Here is a 21,640-nt window from a genome sequence, read left to right as displayed (position 1 = left end):
TGAAAAGAAGTTCAACACTCTTCAGCAATCAATATGCTGATTATTTGACCGTTTCTATTCATTCTAAGGGTACAATCAGTGAATAAATGGGAAAACAAAGAAACGTTTTTTTTTTTTAAGTATCTTCAATATTTTCTTGGAAATAAAAAAGTAATCCATTAGTTACTTGGAAAAAAGTAATCTGATTAAATAACTTGCACTATTTGTAATGCGTTTTCCTCAACACTGACCATTTCAAAGTGTGTGTTTTTATTTAGTGTTTTGAAAGAAATGTCCTATTCTATTCTAGTGGCTGCATAGGTTTGATAAAATAAAAAAATATTAAAACAGTAATATTCATAAGTATTATTATAATTTTAAATAACTGTTTTTACATATATTTAATAAAATTAATCCTCAGGTCAAAAGCTGAATTTTCAGTATCAGTAATTCAATGTCACATGATCATTTAGAAATCATTCTAATATCATGATCTGTTGATTAAGAAACATTTTTATTATTATTATTATTATTATTATTATTATTATTATTATTATTATTATTATTATTTGCAATGTTGTGCTGCTTTCTGATCAATTTTGAAAGATTGTTCAGCAAAGGGTGTAACAGCGAGAAGGTTGCTGGTTCGAGTCTCGGCTGGGCATTTCTGTGTGGAGTTTGCATGTTCTGCCCGTGTTCATGTGCTCTGGTTTCCCAAGTCAAAAAACATGTGGTATAGGTGAATTGGGTAAGCTAAATTGGCCGTAGGGTATGATTGCGTATGGATGTTTCCCAGTGATGGGTTGCAGCTGGAAGGGCACCCGCTGTGTAAAACATAATCATTTTTTAAATGTACTCTAAAGTTTCAACAGTATATCAGTATATCTTTATCTTTGATTAATTACACAAATAAATATGGAAATGATTTGCAACGAAATCATAAGTCCAATTCACTCAAAGTAAGTGAAACAATTTAAAAGCCTTTATTGACATGGCTATTATTTAATAAATAATCAAATAATAGCCATGTTACTAAAGGCTTTTTAATGTTTTCATGTACTTTATGAGTGCCTTGGACTTATGATTTCATTGTTTATCTTTTTGAATCCCTTATCCAAAGAGCACCGACACATCAACTACCCCTAAAGCACTTTTTGTTTGATTTTGGATTAATAGGAAATGATATGCATTCACAATCTGAATCAAACAATATACGCAAATGTGCTTTAGCATTATTAATATTTTAGGGACTTCCTTTTATTGATGCTGGTTTACATTTACAAGTGGTTCGATCCGAAAGTAAGGACTGATGATATCTGTGATGCAACACTATCAGTGTCAAGCTGTGTCTTGTTTGAAATGAGCTTCGGTGAATCTCCAAAACCTCCTAAAGAAGATTGTTACATACAAATATTTCAAACATGGCTGTCACTGATTGAAAACCTGTCACTCTGTCAGCATCTCGCGCCATACAGATGCAAAAAACTTGCGACCATGTTCCAATATAGTATCAACTCGCTCTTTGAAGTGCCTATCATAAAGAAAGGTCACATGGTGTCATGAATAATAATGAGACAAGGCCTCCTCATAGGATAAGGCCATGTAGACACATGAATAATAATGAGACACAGCTGTGACATCCTGCGAGGGTGAAAAATAGCCAGAAAGGTCCCTAAATTAAAAGCTTTTCTCTTTTTAAATAAAAATATTAGGTGTGTATTAGGTGTTAGGTGTTCCATCTTCAGTGGGGCTTTAAGCTTGAAATCTTAGGGTTTGAAAAAAAGTATTTGCCTTCATCTAATCCTGTCTTTTTCTGTCAGGTGGAATCAGTTAGACTTGGCCATTGTTCTTCTCTCCATCATGGGCATCACGCTTGAGGAAATTGACCTGAATGCTTCTCTGCCCATCAACCCGACCATCATACGCATCATGAGGGTGCTGCGGATCGCCAGAGGTAACAAATATATGATCCTGATGATGGGGAAATACAGCAGGGTATAAGATGTGTCAAGACAACAAAGACAGTTTCAGTTTTTCTAGCACCTCTGATAGAAAGGGGAAATTTACAAATGGTTTATTCATTTTATTTAGTTTGAACTCAGTGAGATATACAGCGCTCACCATCATTAAGTACACCTCATTTTGAAAATTAATATTTTTTATCCATGTCTTAGTAAATATACAGTTGAAGTCAGAATTATTAGCCCCCCTAAATTATTAGCCCCCCTGTTTATTTTTTTGCCCAATTTCTGTTTAACATTTTTCAACACATTTCTAATCATAATAGTTTTAATAACTCATTTCTAATAACTGATTTATTTTATCTTTCAAGACACTTAAAAACAGCTTAAGTTAGGTTAACTAGGCAGGCTAAGGTAATAAAGCAAGTTATTGTATAACGATGGTTTGTTCTGTAGACAATCGGGGAAAAAAATTGCTTAAAGGGGCTAATAATTTTGTCCTTAAAATGGTGTTTAAAAAATTGAAAACTGCTTTTATTATAGCTGAAATAAAACACATAAGACTTTCTCCAGAAGAAAAAATGTTATAAGACACAAAAGACACAAAATTTCCTTGGTCTGTTAAACATCATTTGGGAAATATTTAAAAAAGAAATAAAAATTCAAAGGGGGGCTAATAAATCTGACTTCAACTGTAGATCATATATTTTGGTGCATTTTAACAAAATGCATTTTATTAAGCAGTTATAGTCATTAAAATAAGAGTTTGGTCACCTAACATCTTTAGGATTAAAAAGATAATACATTTAAATTTAAACTAAATAGTGCAAAAAGAAAAACTCCAAAATTGAATATATTTTATTTTTCTAGATTTTTTTCCCTTTTTTTTTTTTGCTTCATATTTCCATAACATTAATTTGGGTGTACTCATTTTTGGACTGTTATCTTAAGTTAATATGCTAGCTCCAGATTTGTCTTTGGTATTGACAAATCTAATGTATTCACAAATATAATACTGTAAAGCAACCTATAGGAAATATTAATTTGAAAGAGAGATCTGTGAGGGGTGTACTCATATATGCTTTGTTTGTAATAAATTAATCATTTTAATTCGCAAGGGTGGATTGATCAAAAGTGACAGTAAATTTATTTACATTTATTTGGTCGTTTTTCATGGAAAAAATAATTAAAGTTTTTATTTTTCATCACAGGAACAATACTTTTTAAAATATAATGAAAAAAGAGGCAATAAGAGGCTCCGTTTAAAAGCATTTAGTTATTATGAAATTTGTAATATAAAATTTCCTTTCAGTGTTGAAGCTGTTGAAGATGGCCACAGGAATGAGAGCTCTTCTGGATACTGTAGTTCAAGCGTTACCACAGGTCAGCATTTCTTATGTTTTGGGTAATATTTAATAATTATTTTGCACTATTGCTGTGTATATTTTTTTTATTATTTTTCATGTTTTTTTATTGCTCTTGTTTTATTGTACGGTGTCCTTGAGTTGCCAGAAAGATGCCTTTAAATAAAATGTATTATTATTAATAATATATTGTTGGGTGAGTTACTTCAAAAAAGTCATTAATTACTAATTACATCATTATTAAAATTGTATTTACATTACTTATTTAATTACATTGTCGAGTAATACTAAGTAATAACGTTACTTGACTCGATACTACTTAAAATCAGTAAAAATCTCAACTTTTTTTAAAATTAAAACTTTTCATAATTAAAATTTGAGCTACACAAAACCTTTAATTGTATTAACAAATAAACATCGTATGAATCAACACAAAACATTTCAAAGTAATGACACCATATTTCATACATACCATATACTATAACTAATTTCTGACTTGTTTTTAAGCATGTTCAGACTTCTAATTAATGTAACCTTTTTTATTTGAAAAATAGTTTTATATATATTTTGCTCAATGTAGTACAATAACAAAAAATATAATTCCTCTAAAAGCAGTGGTTGAATTTTTTTTTCATAGTATTTAAGAGTAATCCATTATGTTACTTTTACCAGTGGAAAAGTAATCCAATTACAGCAACTAGTTACTTTGTACTTATTTACTCCCAAAACTTTGTTTTTTTTTTTGTTCTTCTCTGTGCAGGTTGGTAATCTGGGTCTGCTCTTCATGCTGCTATTCTTCATCTATGCGGCACTGGGAGTCGAACTCTTCGGCAAACTTGGTATGACTTTCATTTTCTATTATTATACAATGAATTTCAAAACGTCATGATCAAGAATATTTAAAATAATATTTCGTTTCTTCTGATGGGGAAGCTGGAGGTTCTGTTTTACACAATGCAGAAAATATGAACAGAATTCAGTAATAAAAGCTAAATTATTATATGGAATGTCTGATAGTTTGCTACATGTTTGATGAATACTTCAAAAGTAGCACTGTACACCTCAAATCAAAGCAAGCTGCTATGAAGACTATTACTCTGAAACCACAAAAGGCCATTTTACTATGAAATCTGCATGTTCTGTCCGTCTGTGTAAATGAATATTCTGGTTTTGTTTACTACACACATACACAAAACACACATAACACTCATGGTGTTTATATTGTCTGCTGTATCTCTATATATGAGCAGATTATCTCCATATCAGGAACCAGAGCGAAAGCATCACCAGCATTTTGATGTAGATTGTGGGATAAACTATTGCCTGTGTACACAAAGAAACTCAAGTAATTATGACAGAAGTATAGACAAACATTTTTTAAGTAGCATTTGTCAAAGTAATAAAAAAATAATAATTTAAGCTGCATTTTACACACTTACACAATTGTTCTTTATTGTTTTTTTAATTTTTGATTAGAAAAAAGTAATTTTCAGAATTAAATATTAGTTTTTTAACATTTATTTAAACATATATAAAATAAGGTGCAGAATATATATTTAAAACAGTGCAGTAAAGAGATTAAATGGAACATTTTAGAAAAACTCAAATGGATTTTATAGGCTCAAATAAATTTAATGCAGTTTTACATCAATATATAAGTGCTTTATATTGTAGTGTACATTTTTTGAACAGTATTTTGAGATATGAGTTGTTAAATTCAATAACTTTGATTCAGATTGCACTGAGGAGAACCCCTGTGAGGGTTTGAGCAGACATGCCACATTTCAGAACTTCGGCATGGCTTTCCTCACTCTCTTCCGTGTTTCCACCGGAGACAACTGGAACGGCATCATGAAGGTATTTGGCAAACATCACTCATCCTGCATCTTACAAATCAGGCCAACACAGGCTTATTGTGGATATGTGCCCCTGTCTATATTTCTGGAGACTGCAAATTATGTAGCCAGAGGTATGTCTGGCTGCATTTTATCTTTACAACGAATGCTACGGTACAGTATGATGCCGCCGACGGCTTCTGTTCATTTTAGCTCTACCAGCTGACCATTTACCTCTGCATGGACGGCTTTTCTGGTGCTACCAGTTTGCCTAGTAGCTCGTGGCATACATCGGAAGACTTAGGATGCGGAGTGAAGTTGAATAGGATGATGGGCTTCAAGTCCGGCTAAGCACAGTTCCAGAAACAAGGTAAAACAAAAGCAAAAAATAAATGAATAAAAACAACAGGCTGAAAACATGGTGAAGACACAGCTTTTCTTTTTCTAAATTGATTTTGAAAACACTGTCGGTTGGGTTTAGGGAAGGGCATGGGTGGATCAGTCATGGGTCAGCCATTCAGTCCATAGCAAGTTGGCCTGGTCAGCTAAAGTGTATATTGCTATATTACTAAGGTTACATATTTTGATGTCCCCAGAAATGTAGACCTGAGTACGTATCCGCAATGACCCTGGGTTGAATTAGAATGTTTAATCCTAGCTCTTAAAGGGATAGTTCACACAAAAAGTAAACCACTACCATCATTTACTTATTGATCACATGTTTAAAACCTATTTAAGTATCTTCTGTTGAAAACGAAAGAAGATACTGTAAAGAATGCTGGAAAACCCATTGTCTTCTATTGTATTTTTTTCCTACTATGGAAGAATATTGGTGTCATCAAACATCATTCTTCAAAATACATTCTTTTGTTTTGAACTGAAGAAAGATACTCAAAGGGGTGTTGAATGAGCAGACAATGAGTAAATGATTGCCGATTTTTAAGTGAACTATGCAAAACAGGGCTCATAGTGAAAACATACCCCCGCATACATTTCTGGAGAGCGCAAATTATGTAGCCAGAAGTATGTATGGATGTATTTCATCTTTAAAACGAATGCTACCTGGCGGTATGATGCCGCAGACAGCTTCTGTTTCTTTTCATGCTACCAGCTGACCTCTTGCCTCTGTGTAGATGACTTTTCCGCTGTTACCAGTTTGCCCTGTAGCTCACCATGTACGTCAGCAGACTTGAGCCCCAGAGAAGAGTTGACCACAATGACGGGGTTCAAGTCTGGCAAAGAATAATTCCAGAAAGCAGGTTATACAAAAACAAAAGGCAAAAAAATCAGTCGGTCGGTCAGTCAGTCGACAGCGGCCTCTGGTGGATTTATACGAGAACAGCAGGCGCGAATGGAAGTTTGAGAAAAAGCATACACAGCAGCCTCTGGTGGATGGGAAAAACAAACCTCCTGGGACATGTTTCATGATCTCCAGAAATGCATAAAGGGGTACAGTACGTATCAATAATGAGCCTGGGTTGGAACTATCCCTTTAAGAGCTAAGATTAAACATCATTATCCAAGAGAAGAGTGAAAAAGAAACTCTTAAAGGTTTAAAACCACATGAGGCAGAGTAAATGGTGTGGCAATTAAAATGTTTTGGGTTAACTGTGCCTTTTAGCTGAATTAAAATCTCCCTCATGTCACTCTAAACCCAAAACTCAAATGTTTATGAGCCACAGGTTGCCAGAAAGATTATCATCACTGTTGTAAGCTTGAAATAACGCCGCTTGTTTGTGTTTCTGTGTGTTTGTCTAGGATACCCTGCGGGAATGTAAAAATGACAAATGTCTGAGTTATCTGCCGCTCTTGTCGCCTCTGTACTTTGTTACGTTTGTGCTGATGGCTCAGTTTGTGCTGGTGAATGTCGTGGTCGCTGTGCTCATGAAACATTTAGAGGAGAGTAATAAAGACGCCCGCGAGGAGGCGGAGATGGAGGCGGAGTTAAGACAGGAGCTTCAGGCAGGTCGCAGACAGAGTACCGCCTCTGTGGGAGGAGCCACCGGGCTTGAGTGTACAGATGTTAAAATGGAGACACTCTCACATGATCAGGTAAGTTCTGGGTCATATTTTATAATTGTTCCTTTGACATTGAGTAAAAATGTAAATGAATAGTCACATTTACAATCTTCACAGTCAGAAATGAAAGGGAAATTTCTAATTTTGGCAGCTACAATCTGCAAATAAACATATTGTATAAGCATAAACATCAGTCTTTACAGGTTTTTACAGTCTTTGCAGGGTCTTAAAATGTCTTGAATTTCAAAAATAAAATTTTGGGCTTTAAAAAGTCTTAAATTCACTAAAATATAGTGTTGTAGGTTTTAAATCATTTTAAACGGGTCTTAATTTTCTTATGTGCAAGCTACCCAATCGGGACGACACCCAATAACCAATAATCCATGTCAAATTTTTTTTATAAATATAAATTTTTATTGCAAACAGATACAAAAATAGCTGTTAGATATTTTTAGAGCAAATTCTCAATATTAAATTCCCTAATAAGGGAAAGAAAACTAAAGCATCTCACCCCTTTACATGATCTTCCATTAATACAGAACCGATTACAGAAGTAACAAGGCCATTAGAAAAAATTCTTAGTGTTTAGGCCTATAAAAGTCTAAAGTTTCATTCATAATGGTCTTAAAAGTTCTTAAATTTGACTTGGAGAAACCTGCAGAAACCCTGCTTTAGCAATTTCCAAATATATGTCAAAATGTAAAATCTAAGTACTTATGAAAAATGTTTAGCTCAACAGACGAATCTACAGCTTTCAGATAGCAATAAATTGCCTTCTATGAATTGGATTTGAAATATTCTCGCCATGTTTTTAACTTAAATGTATTACAGTAATTAAAAATAGAATCGAATGTTTCTATTACAAATAAATCATACATAATTTAGATGTAAAAATTCTAGTACTTAAATTGTCTAGTACAAAATTAAAAAATAAATATCACAGAAAAATAAAGGACATAATGTGTGTGTAGCATCTCATTTCAGAGGCTGCATTCTCCAAAGGATGCAGACTTCAAAGGTGAGTCCTTCAAAGTACACACAGGCTGAACTGAGCATTTTGTAATGAGACGATCTAGCCTAGGACAGGTCTTGTCACCTAGCAACCGTAACAGCCGTTAATAAGCGGTTTCAAAGGGATTTTAAAACTTATTTCAAGCAATCTGAAGGAAAAACAAGGTTTACAAAAACCTAACTCATCCCAGACGAGCCCCCACGTTTAACCCACCAGTCCTGCTGCACCCAACCCGGTCTGAGCTGGGATCAAACCTGTGATTCTTTGTATGGGAGTCGGTTGCTCTAACAAAGAGGCGAAAGACTCTAGTGTCTGTCGCTAGAGCACTTTTGAGGTCAGAGGAGTGAGGTTTACCTGCATAGCACTTCACTAGCTGGCCTCCGTTACATACACATAAAATGTAAACTGTCTTTAAAATCACTTTTTAGTAAGACATTCTGCACTCTTTTTGTTTATTAACATGTGTTTAGAAGTAAAATAAAACCTTATGCATACATTTTAATCTGGAGTTTTCTTTTAAAAATGTTCTGCTGTTATCAGAGCGCAATGAGTCTTGGGATGTTCGAGGTCGCGAAGCATCCACCAGTTGTATCTTTCATTACCTGGGAAACGAAGGACGCATTTAAACAAGCCTTTATATTGTTTTTGAAATGAGACAGTCTTCGATGATGCAGCGCCCTTCAAATGCGCCCTTCGAAGGATGCAACCTCTGAAATGAGACACAGCATGTGTGTGATAAGATTGTCTGGTTTAAAATGGTTCTATTTAATAACGCATAATTTACTCTCAATAATGTTAGTACATGTAAGGTTTAACAAAGATTTAAAAACTCACACTTATTGTATTCAGTTTGTTTTAACAGTTATTAAAATACTATATATGTGCACTTACCACATTATTGTTGAGGCTTTGCACAATAAATATTTCTGCATGTTTTAAAGTGTTCCAGTGTCTTCAAGCTTGTTTTTAAGATAAGCCAGAAAGCATTACAGCTACAGCAGTCTTATCATAATGATTTGTTATTTTTGCAGGGAAAAGATCCCAATTATGGCAACTTCCTGACAGTCGGAAGGCCGTCTATATCACGCATGCTGTCCTTACCTAATGACAGCTACATGCTGTATCCTATTAAGCCGCTATATGGGTCCATTCACGAGAGATCCTCCAAACAGGATTGTACTCTACCAGGTGACAAACCCAAGCTCTGTTCTGCTCATGGCACACGTACAGAGAAAGGACGTGATTTAAAGCAGCGTGTGTGTTTTTTTTCAGGCTCGTCTCTGTCTCTCGGCACACAGCCCTGTGAAGACAGTGCCGTAATGCAGGTTCCAGGAGCTGCGTCTCAGACAAGCCTGGCCTCCATTCCTGCTCCCCGTCCTCTAAATCAAAGAGCAAGAGCTAGCAATGCCTTCAGAGGCCTGCAGAGACAGGTACTGCAGTGAGGACTGTGTGTTTATATTAGAGACGGTGTTAGATTCTATCATTTAGTTGAGATTAAATGCATAATTAGCTGGTAACATGAACATTTTTACAAAACTTTGAATATTCTTGCTTTTATTGCATCATTCTTGAATCAGGCTGAGCAACAGGAACATCAGATTTTACACAAACGTTTTCTGCTCTACTTGCTGTAAAACATTCTGAAATTCATTATCATGGTTATGCCAATAATAGAATTGTACTTTAAGCTGAATACTAGCATCTTGCAAATTAACTAGTAACATATTATGTACTGTCATCATGGCCAAGACAAAATAAATTACTTATTAGAAATAAAGGTAACACTTTAGTTTAAATAACAATTCACAGCATTTACTACTGGCTTATAACCTGCCTATTATTAAGATATTATCTTTTCATTAGCACTTATAAAGTATGATCTTATTTTACATCCATAATCCTTCCCAATACCTAAACCCAACTACTACCCTACTAACTATTATTATGCAGCTAATTGATAGAAAAATATGGTTTAAGTTAACGGTTTGGTAATGGTTTATTGGTCCCACTTTATATTAAGTGGCTTCAATGATTGGCTGCTATGTACTTGCATCAAAAAAATAAGTTCAATGTACTTACTGTGTTCATAATGTATTGCAGAACACTTGTGGGGCTCTTGAGGTGAGATACAGGTAGGATTAGCGACAGATTTGGTGGTATAGTTAGGTTTAAGGGTAGTTTAAGGTGTAAGAGATGGTCAACAGTGTAATTATAGATGTAATTACAGAAATTAATTACAGATATACAGTTATTTAATCAGTCATAAGAACAATGTAAAAGCATGTATTTACACTATGACTACATTGTAATAAACTATTAATTTCAGTGTAAGTACCAATTAGTTAAGGCTACTTAATTGAAACTAGGGCTGTTTTTTAGCGTGAATTGTTTATAGAAATAAAGTGTGAGTGAAATTAGTTCACTTATTTACTATTATGTTAAAAATGTGTTGAATGAATTTCCTCTCCATTAAACAGCACTTGGGAAGTATTTGAAAATGAATTCAAATTTCATAGATTTATATATTTAAACAGTACTGTGCAAAAGTCTTAGGTTAATAGTATTTTCACCACAAAAAAAGCTTTAAAGTCCATTATTTCTATATTTTTCTGTAGCATGTCAGTTTGAAATATCAATTTACATTTCAAACATTATTTTTGTCATTAATTGTAATTATATAGTGAGATTATTGTCTGACAACAGACAGTGCTCCACTGAGATCTGATCTGATCATCATCCAGTCTGTCTGGAATGACATGAAGAAACCAAACAAACTGAGACAAACTAAATCCAGACAAACTTTGGCAACATCTCTAAGATCAGTCTTAACTCCCTCACTTTTCTCATTATATATGCTTCCGCTAGGGGGCCATTGTAAGAATCATGGGGTGTCTTTTCATATCTGTGCTGATGATACCCAGATTTACTTACCTATTAAGAGGAATGACCCTCTCACTGTTAGAATCTTACTTAGGTGCTTAGATGAGATTAAAATCTGGCTGTCCCACACTTTTTTAACATTAATTGATGATAAGACTGAGGTGATTGTTTTCAGCCCTACTGATAACGTTCAGACCACATCCCTAGTCCTGGGCTGCTTATCTGCCTTCAGATCCACCCGTGTGCGAAATCTGGGCGTCATCCTTGATGAGTCATTGAAACTAGACAAACATATCAGTTCAGTTATCAACTCCGCTTGATGTCTAAAGTCAAACATTTCTTAAATCCCATCACACTAGAGATGACTACTGCAATGCACTTTACTGTGGCATTTTAAAATCACAAATTTTTCACCTTCAGTTGGTCCAAATTGCTGCTGCTAGATTTTTTTTGTAATAGTAGGAAACATGAACACATTACCCCTTCTTTAAGGGGCCTCTATTGGCTGCCCATCCAATTCAGAATTGATTTTGAAGTGCTTTTACTGGTATTTAAATCCCTTCATGATTTAGCCCCAACCTATCTCTCAGAGCTGTTCGATTTTTACACCCCCGTAAGATCTCTTAGATCAAGTGATCAAAATCTTTTTTCAGTCCAGACTGAAACATAGAGGGGGCAGAGCTTTCTCTGTGGTGGGTCGATGGCTATGGAACACTTTGCAGCCTGAGATTAGAATGGCTCCATAGAGACTCCTAAAAACGTACCTATTTATCTTTATTTACCTATTTTATATATTATTTTAATAGTACTGCTTCATTTTTGAATTTACTCAGTCATTTCTCTTGCCGTATTTTTATGATTTTTTTATTCTGTCTTTTTATTTTACATTGACTTATATACAGCACTTTGGTCAGTTTTGCTTTTAAATGTGCTCTATAAATAAATTAACTTGAACTTCAAAAAAAACTATGTACGGTGCTTCCGGAAAGTATTCATAGCACTTATGTGTTACAGCCTTATTCAAAAATGGATTAAATTCATTTATTTCCTCAATTCTACAATACCCCATAATGACAAAATCACATGTACATACAGTAAGTTTTCACAGCCTTTGCTGTGAAGCTCTAAATTGAGCTGGTATATTCTGTTTCCACTGATCATTCTTGATGTTTTAGCAGCTTAATTAGTTCACCTGTGATAAATTCAATTGATTGGACATGATTTGAAAAGGCATACACCTGTCAAAGCACAAACCAAGCATGAAGATAAAGGAATTGTCTGTAGACCTCCGAGACAGGATTGTCTCAAGGTACAAGGCTGGGGAAGGTTACAGAAAAATTTCTGCTGCTCTGAAAGTTCCACTGAGCACAGTGGTCTCCATCATCCGTAAGTGGAAGATGTTTGGAACCACCAGGACTCTTCCTAGAGCTGGCCGGCCTTCTAAGCTGAGTGATCGGGGGTGAAAGGCCTTAGTCAGGGAGGTGATCAATAACACGATGGTTACTCTGTCTGAGCTCAAGCGTTCTTCTGTGGAGAGAGGAGAACCTTACAGAAGGACAACCATCTGTGCAGCAATCCACCAATCAGGCCTGTATGGTAGACGGACCAGACGGAAGTCACTCCCTGTCTGGAATTTGCCAAAAGGCGTCTGAAGGACTTTGACCATAAGAAACAAAATTCTCTGGTCTGATGAGACTAAAATTGAACTCTTTGGAGTGAATGCCAGGCGTTACGTTTTTAGAAAACCAGACACCGCTCATCACCAGGAAAATACCATCCCTACAGTGAAGCATGGTGGTGGCAGCATCATGCTGTGGGGATGTTTTTCAGCAGCAGGAACTGGAAGACTAGTCAGGATAGAGGGGAAAATGAATGCAGCAATGTACAGAGACATCCTCAATGATAAACTGCTTCAGAGTGCTCTTGACGACAGACCGTTGTTCATCTTCCAGCAGGACAATGACTCAAAGCACACCACCACAATATCAATGGAGTTGCTTCACTACAACTCTGTGAATGTCCTTGAGTGGCCCAGCCAGAGCCCAGACCTAAATCCTATTGAACATCTTTGGAGAGATCTGAAAATGGCTGTACACCGTCGCTTCCCATCAAACCTGATAGAGATTGAGAAGTACTGCAAAGAGGAATGGGCAGAAATTCCCAAAGAAAAGTGTACCAAGCTTGTGGCATCATATTCAAAAAGACTTGAGGCTGTAATTGCTGCCAAAGGTGCATCAACAAAGTATTGAGCAAAGGCTGTGAATACTTCTGTACATGTGATTGTAAACCTTTTTTTTTGGTGAAAATACTAGTGGCCTAATACTTTTGCACAGTACTGTATCTATATAAACGGACTCTAAACAAAAATATTACAAGTGAATGTGTGTAATGAATCAAATTTGAATGTCTGCATGTGTTTCTTTTCTAATCCGCAGCAAGCAATAAAGAGTGATTCCATTGACTCCACCAACGCTGACTCCAGAGACGCCTTACAAATCCCCAGCAAGCCCTGCTCAAGCGATAATCTGCATCTCAAAGTCCCCAGCATTCCCATCGGCGGCAGATCAGCCCCCTGTTCACCCCAGACCTCCCCTCCTCCTCCCATCCGCAACCGAACCTCCAGCGTACAAACAAACAGACATGTGTACAGCCAGCGCAGCATCCCCTGCCGACCAATACAGCTCATCAAACCTCATCCAGACGAGACTGTCCGACTCAACACCAACAGAAGAGCATCCCGCAACAGTTTGTCCCCTCACAACCCATCCCTCTCTTCCGACACCCAGTCTCAGGATTCATTGCATGCTGGAGCGCCCCGCCAACAGGATACCAGTCTACGGAAGTACAACAGCATGGAAAACAATGGCTTCCTTTCTCAGCCCCATATCCCACGACGACACTCGACGCATGGAGAGGAGTTGCGTCTTCAACAGGATCCACCATCATCAACATCATCATCATCCCATATGCCCAGAAAGGATAAAATGAGTCCGCCGTGCATCTCCATTGAGCCTCCCACTGACCCTGAGTTTGTAAGCCAGGAATGCTCCTCAGTCCTTCGGCGACGGACTCCATCATTTGACTCGGCTCTTCCACGTGAGTCCTTAGATCTTCCGGACTCCCAGGACGAGCCTCATTTGCCCAGTCGTTTGCCCCTCCCACAGTTCTCCCTTGACCAATCGGATGTTAGTTCTCTGAGCAGCCTGTCGGAGCTGCTTTCGGATAGTGACCAGTCCACGCACTCGTTTGCCCACGAGAGCCGCTCGGGGTTTGTGGGAGATGCAGCTCACAGTCCACTCAGGAAGAAGGTCTTGGTCCGAATGGCCAGCACTAGGGATCCGGGAAATGAGGATTCACTTGCCTAGTCGCCCGCTTTCCCTATCCGCCTCTTTTTTCTGATTGGACGAGGGAAGAGGGAGGCGTAGGCAAAAGTATGCAAATGTGTTTCTGATGGAACTGATGTTTCCTTGCCTGATCATATTGATTGGGGAACTTTTGTTAGTGTTCGTCACGCACATCGATATTTGTGACGTTTTACGTGAAATTCCATCACAGAATCCATGTTGCATATAAAATATAATTACTGCACACGATGGCGCGGTTTTAACCCTCATGTACTTTGTAAAGCCTGCAGTACTATGTCAGAAACATTTTTTAATTATTAGTGAGTGTCATATTTGACCAGTGTTTCCCAACCCTGTTTCTAAAGGCACACCAACGGTACAGATTTTCAACCTCTTCCTATTCACACACACCTGAATCAACTCAGAGCATTAAATAAGACTCCAAAACTTGAAATGAATGGGTCAGATAATGGAGAAATCCAAAATATGTACTGTTAGTGTGCCTCCAGGAACAGGGTTGGGAAACATTGTATTTGACTATAATATGAGACAGTAGAACATGAAGCTCATACTCATGGAAAACCAAAAAATTCAGAGGCTTAAACAGAGTAGAAAATGCAGATTAAGGAAAACATTAAGAGACCACTTGAAATGTTCTCTGGATTTATGATTTTTTTATGATATAGTTATGTGTTTGGGTAAACATATTGTTTTTGTTTTATTCTATAATCTATTGATGACTTTCTTTCAAATTTAAGGTAAAAATATTTGTCATTTAGAGGATTTTTTTTAGACAAATTTAACACAATAATATTTTAACTTTAGAAGACTTAAGAAAGCAGTATTTGGAGAAATAACCCTGATTTTCAATCTTTACAAACATTTGTTATTCAGACCAATTGTCATTTTCTTTATACAAAATGCTCTAAATGATCATATTTATTTGAAATTTGGAATAAGTGTTATGAGACCTTCATACACTGTAAACCAATGCTAGATTTTACACAATTCTTTCATGTAGTCCCCAAGGCCGGATTAAGAACATATTGGACCCTGGGGCTATATCAAACCCAAGGGCCCCATTTATTTTATCGCTTCACAAATGTAGCTTTTTTGCTATTATTAATATTATTATTAATATTATCATTATCATTATTATTGTTAATTTGCTCGTTAATACTATCTAATTTCCCACTATTTGATTTATATTTGATTATTATAAAAGTTTTCTATTTTACTAAATAGTGCTATCTTTAAAACTTTACTTTGAACTTAGCAGAAATCCCTCAAATATCTTTAAAAGACATGCTTTTAATTTTCCATTTGGTCTTGAGTAGGCATGGGACAATAACCGTTTTCAAGGTATACCGCGGTTTGGTAAAGTCAAGGTTTTAAAACCGCCAACATTTTCTGTAATACCGTTCACAAGGTATTTGTAAGATTTTTTATTTACTTTTTTAGGACAACAGTATATCCAGCAGAAAAGATATCCAATGATGCCATTTTAAAATGTAAAGAAATCTGTGTTTTTATTTTTTTTTTTTTTCCAGCACCCTAACTGGCGGAAAACAAACGTAAAATAATTGTTGTTGTTTTTACAGTGTGGCCCTTGTTGTCCCAACACAAATCAAGTTAACATAAATGTTTTTACAAAGTTGAGTAGATTGAACATAAAAACATTAAGTTGTCCCCCAAAAAACCTCAAGAATTGTGTTGATTCAGCTCATTTCAAATGAATAGTTTGAACAAGCAGCAAAACAGTTTTTTGAGTGTATAATAAAACAAAAATATAATATTTTACTCAAACCCAAACAGTTTTATTAACAGACCCAAAACACTCAGAAACATTACTGTACAAGATACGACCAGCAGTCTAAAATAAAATAATATACTGATATCCAAAATAGATGGAAGACAATGAGTTAATTATTAGTTTGTTTCTAAGTAAGCCAGTGTCAGAACATGAGGGTTAAATGTCAGCGCCGTATGTCTCATTATGTTAGTGAAAGAACTGTGTGTACAGTGATGAAGTGGACGTCTCTGAGGAAAAGCATTGCAGTAGGATTGAAAAGTATTATTTTTTTGTAACTATTTTTAATGATAAAATATTACCAACTATCTCAGTTTATACTTTATATAATATTATTATTATATTATATAATATTTAAAATTAAAAATATAATCACAGCGAATGCAGTGTTTAATTTGAAACTATTTTGAGAAAATATTCAGAAATTGCTAGCAAATTTGACAAATGAGTTAATTTCATTCATTTTCAGCTTAGTCCCTTTATTCAGTAGGGGTCACCACAGCGGAATGAACCGCCAACTTATCCAGCCTATGTTTTACACAGCAGATGCTCTTCCAAACATCCATACACACTCATTCACACTCATACGGCCAATTTAGTTTACTCAAGTCACCTATAGCGCATGTCTTTGGACTGTGGGGGAACCCTCGGAGGAAACCCATGCCGAGACAGAAATGCTAACACAGCTGGGACTCGAATCAGCAACCTTCTTGTTGTGAGGGGACAATGCCAACACACTGGAGTGTGCATGTTCTCCCTGTGTTGGCATTGTCCCCTCACAACAAGAAGGTTGCTGATTCGAGTCCCAGCTGTGTTAGCATTTCTGTTAGGCGTTTACATGTTCTCCGCGTGTTGACGTGGGTTTCCCTCCGGGTGCTCTGGTTTCCCCCACAGTCCTATATGCGCTATAGGTGAATTGGGTAAACTAAATTGGCTGTAGTGAATGAGTTTGCGTGTGAATGAGTGTGTATGGGTGTTTCCCAGTACTGGGTTGTGGCTGGAAGGTGACCCCTGATAAATAAGAGACTAAGCTGAAGGAAAATTAACTAATGAAACTGTGATCCTTAAATATATTTTAATATATGATCCAATGATTCTTGTTCTAAATATGCCTGACATGGTATAAAACATTGTCTCTTTGACCCACAAATAAATACTATGAACAATTACAAAAAAGCACTTCTTAACAAGCTGTCTAGCACAGATGCGCATTTTCTTTATATTTACTGTAACATTTCCCCCTAGACGTCCATTATAGGAGACTTACTGTAAACACATTCTGTTGTTTTTATTAAATTGGGAAGTTAAAATTATTTTGAGTCGAGAATATCATTAAACGAACACAAAAAAAAACATATGGAAGTGTTCTTTCTTCTCAACTGTATTTCACTAATATACTTTATGTAAACTTTTGATCAACCCATTTTATATTTTCCATACACAAGCACAGAAACTTCCAAAGAGATGCGCTGGTGTGAGTGCTCACACTTTTAATTTGGATGGATTTATATTTTGGCTCATCAATTGATGTCAGTCATATGCGTCCAGAACTGCGTCATTTTCTCAGTAAGGAATAAACTATAGTAAGCCTTTTAGGAAATACCAATTGTGAGCTCTGAGGTTGTGAATTGCATTGGAAATGCAGTTGTATATGCTTAATTTGCATAATTCAACTTTTTAAAAGAATCAACAGCAGGATTTTTGCAGAAAAAACTACATTACCCATGATGCTGTGCAGAAATTCCACCAATCAGAATCGTGCTGAGAAATGTGCCAAAAGATATCTTTAGCTCCGCCCACTCCAATGAAGCACAGCAAATGACATAATCGATTGTCCCTACACTTTTACGTAAAATACGTAATTATTTGCATACATGTATTGCAAATCATTTAAAACTAATTTAAATGTATTCATTATGTTTCATATGACATATGTCATTCGCAATGCATTATGGGGTTGTAGTTCTTTTCTGCATTAAGTCTCTTAAGTGCAGGGTTTTTGTCTGATTTTCATATACTTTGCTTTAACTCAGAGTTTGTGATGTTGTGTTGCTCTTCATAGCTGGTGTTTTTTGTTCGTGGCTCATAACAAAGTATTTTTAAAATCCCTATGAGGAATATGAATGGGAAAATGACGCGAATAGACACTCTATAGAATAGCATCAATATTATTTCTATTCTTGTCAATGTTCCAGACTTTACAGGATTGTGAAGATTTGTTTAATGGATGTGTCACTTCCTCACATAAAGTAAGACTGTATCGATTTCCTTTTGCATGAAAAGCCAAATACAGGCTTTCCACCCTTAACCCTGGGTTAACAGCTATTTTTACCTCAGATTTTATATACATTTATACTTCTTCCTCAAGGAATTCTGGAGGAAAGGTATAGTTGGTTTTACAAAAAGTAGCTGCACAAATCTTGTCAGCATTTTTAATGTTACATTTTTATTGAGCAGCAAGTCAGCATATTATGATGATTTCTGGAGGATCGTGTGACACTAGCCGTGTTTCCATCCAAAGATGCTAACTAAATTTATGCACAAAACTGGAATATTGCATAAAACATTTGCGAATAAAGTTTCCATCCAACAAGCCAAAGAGAACAAAATCGTCACTTCCTGATTATCTGGCACCAATTATCAAAAGAAAAAGGGAAGTTGCTGCATTAAGAGAAGGCCTTTTTGTATGTACAGTAATAACTTACTTACGTCTTAGAACACGCAGATGAAATGCAATGTTACGCAAAATAGTCCACGGTTTGTCATATCCTTTTTGAATCATCCTCGCTCACACTTCTTGGAAGCTTTCTCATACATAACAATGTTCGGATCTCATCGTCCATCCAAACACTTTCCGCCATTTTTGTTATCACATGATCTGTTCAAGCTAAATCACAAGACTTTTTTTCTCTTCTTCGTGGTTTTTAATTAGCGGTTGGCATACAACTTTGAGGTGCATTTCCGCCACCTACTGGTTAGGAGTGTGGATCAGAAGTGACATGTCTACCCACTTATTCTTATTTAGATTCTATTATATAACCCAGTGTCCCTAAGAAACAGAAGTAATGCATTCAACTTTTTATCTCCTACCTCGGCGGTATGGATTGGCTCTTTAATGTTTATTACCACCCTTCAGAGAAAATACCTTTAAGGGATGATAGCGGGATAAAACTGTAAAATACAGGAGAATCCCAGGCAAAACATTACTTTTTTTATGCACATGCTGGAATTTCTTTGGTAAATGTATTTCTATCATAGTTTCTCCACTTTTTTTCTTATCGGATAAACATTTATGCTACTTAATTATTTTCATGCGCATTTTGGAATATCGCATCAAAAAACTAACAGAAATGCCAAGATGAATGCGCATTTTCAGTATATTTCTTGGCGTTTCCATCAGGGTTTTTTATGCCATATTCTGAAATGCACATATAGTTAGATGGATGGAAACTTAGCTGAAGCTTGCGTTAGTAAAATAAACAGCATTTTATGAAATATCAAAAACAGAAACATCATTAAAATATAATAATGCATATTTTATACAGTTTTACCTTTGATCAAATTATTGTGAGTAAACAGTAGGTCGCATATATTAACCCAGGGTTAAAAAAATATACATTTTTAAGTGTGAACAGCCTCTTAAAACTGGAAAATTCAGGCCAGATGTAGTTTACCCATTATCATGCATAATAATATTTCAAAAAGTGTTTCTCATTGATTATCACAGTTTGATGGAGACATTTGGGAAAACCAAGGGCTGCTCGGTATAAATGAGGAATACGTGTGTGTGTTGTGTGAGATCCAGATTGCTGTTTGACTGCTTCACGGTGTTATTAGTAGACGAGAGCATTGGGTGAGTGTCACTAAGATACATTATGTTGAAAATTGTGGACATTATATGATAGAGACTGTTATTTACTTGAAAAGATGAGCGTTCTGCTCTCCCCAACACCAGGGGGAGTAATTAATGAGGGATTTTACATTTTAAGTGAACTTTTCCTTTAAGAGTCAGATCAGTGTTTTACTAAGAAGGGAAATGTGCATTACCAATACTTTCCATTAATAGGGTACAAAATAGGGCTTAAAATGACTTAAATTTGTGTCAGTGTAATATTTTCAGAAGTTTTTTTTTTTTTTTTACTTCAATAAAGTAGCTCAGTTACAATAAAAACACTGAATATCATAAAAATTTGATTTGGTTTGAGTCGCAATGTTGGTTTGCAGTTAGTGCTAAATGAGCACGTGTAGCAGTGCGAAATGGCTGTATATCGGCACTGGTGGGAGGAGTGCGTTGCCTTAGTTTCCCACCAGTGATGATATACAGCCATATCACACTGCTACGAGTGTGTTATTGCGTTTATACCGCAGTTCGACAACATAATTGTGTATATAAAAAATAAAATCAAACACGGAGATTCTAAAAACCCTTTTTTTAAGAGGAACTACTTTCTTCCATAGTTCATTCACATCTGCAGCTGACGTCAGAACAACAGAAGCCGTTACTAATTCGGCAACGTCACTTTAGAGCTAGTATTTGTATGATTCTCTAGCGTAATGTCTAAAGTGATGACAAAATAGGTGATTTTGCTCACATTTTAAGATTATATGGCTGAACGGCATTAAATGCCATCAGTCTACAGAGATTTTCCAGTATTTCTCTGTTGCAATCAAGAGATCACAATAATTAACCCCGAAAAAGCCAAAGCAAACACTAGCAGATTACTATGGTATAAATACAGCACTTCAACATACAAACAAGAGAGATCAGCTTAGAATGTCACTTACCTGTTTTATTATGATTTAATCAGCTGTAGTTTGAAATTACAAGTTTTTCTCCTCTAAGCGCTTATCATGTGGTCTCTGTCGCCATCTTGTGGTGGAACTCCAACTGTCTTTGCTCTGCTCAGTATGACAGGCTGATGCATGCCGACCTGCTGTATCTCCGAAATTATAAATATTTTAAAAAGGCACTATCCTTATAAATAAACTACATTCTCGCCTAAAAGGCCTCAATATGTTGTCCAACAGCAGCAATATTTGTCAAACTGTATGGTGAGTCTATTTATCTGCTGTCACTGTATGTGGGCAGAGTAATACAGAAGGGTGAGGAGGCTGTACGAGTGCTGTTATTGCAGAATATCACACAGCTATCAGCCAATCAAATCCGAGAACCAGACAGAACTGTTGTATAAACTTGTATAACAAATAAATTAATCTCATACCAAATAAATTGATCTTTTTTGTCCTTAAAATAACTGGTATAACACTCTGCATGCTGTGAATTTTATGTTAGTTAATCATTCATCACATGCTCTCAAGCTAAAGAAAAAGACATTTTTGTTTTACAGAAATATTAACCCAGTTTGTACCCTATTTGTGGAGAATTTCATGTTCAAAACTTCAGCTTTGTGTCATAAAGCTTATTCGTAGCTGTTT

General features: G+C 35.9%; 1 protein-coding gene across 1 annotated transcript in view; it reads left to right on the top strand.

Annotated features, from left to right (window-relative positions):
- Positions 1-15,045, top strand: part of cacna1hb (calcium channel, voltage-dependent, T type, alpha 1H subunit b) — a 204,060-nt gene extending 189,015 nt beyond the window's left edge. The window contains exons 27-34 of the mRNA XM_056453793.1: positions 1,800-1,933; positions 3,253-3,323; positions 4,065-4,143; positions 5,040-5,161; positions 6,898-7,191; positions 9,202-9,343; positions 9,431-9,600; positions 13,486-15,045. Coding sequence (XP_056309768.1) covers positions 1,800-1,933; positions 3,253-3,323; positions 4,065-4,143; positions 5,040-5,161; positions 6,898-7,191; positions 9,202-9,343; positions 9,431-9,600; positions 13,486-14,415 — 1,942 coding nt within the window. The 3' untranslated portion in view covers positions 14,416-15,045. The remainder of the gene's footprint in view (positions 1-1,799; positions 1,934-3,252; positions 3,324-4,064; positions 4,144-5,039; positions 5,162-6,897; positions 7,192-9,201; positions 9,344-9,430; positions 9,601-13,485) is intronic.
- Positions 15,046-21,640: the final 6,595 nt, after the last annotated feature.

The sequence above is a fragment of the Danio aesculapii genome, chromosome 1 (assembly GCF_903798145.1).
Source record: "Danio aesculapii chromosome 1, fDanAes4.1, whole genome shotgun sequence".
Lineage (NCBI taxonomy): Eukaryota > Metazoa > Chordata > Actinopteri > Cypriniformes > Danionidae > Danio > Danio aesculapii.
This window is presented reverse-complemented; position numbering and strand designations above follow the sequence as displayed.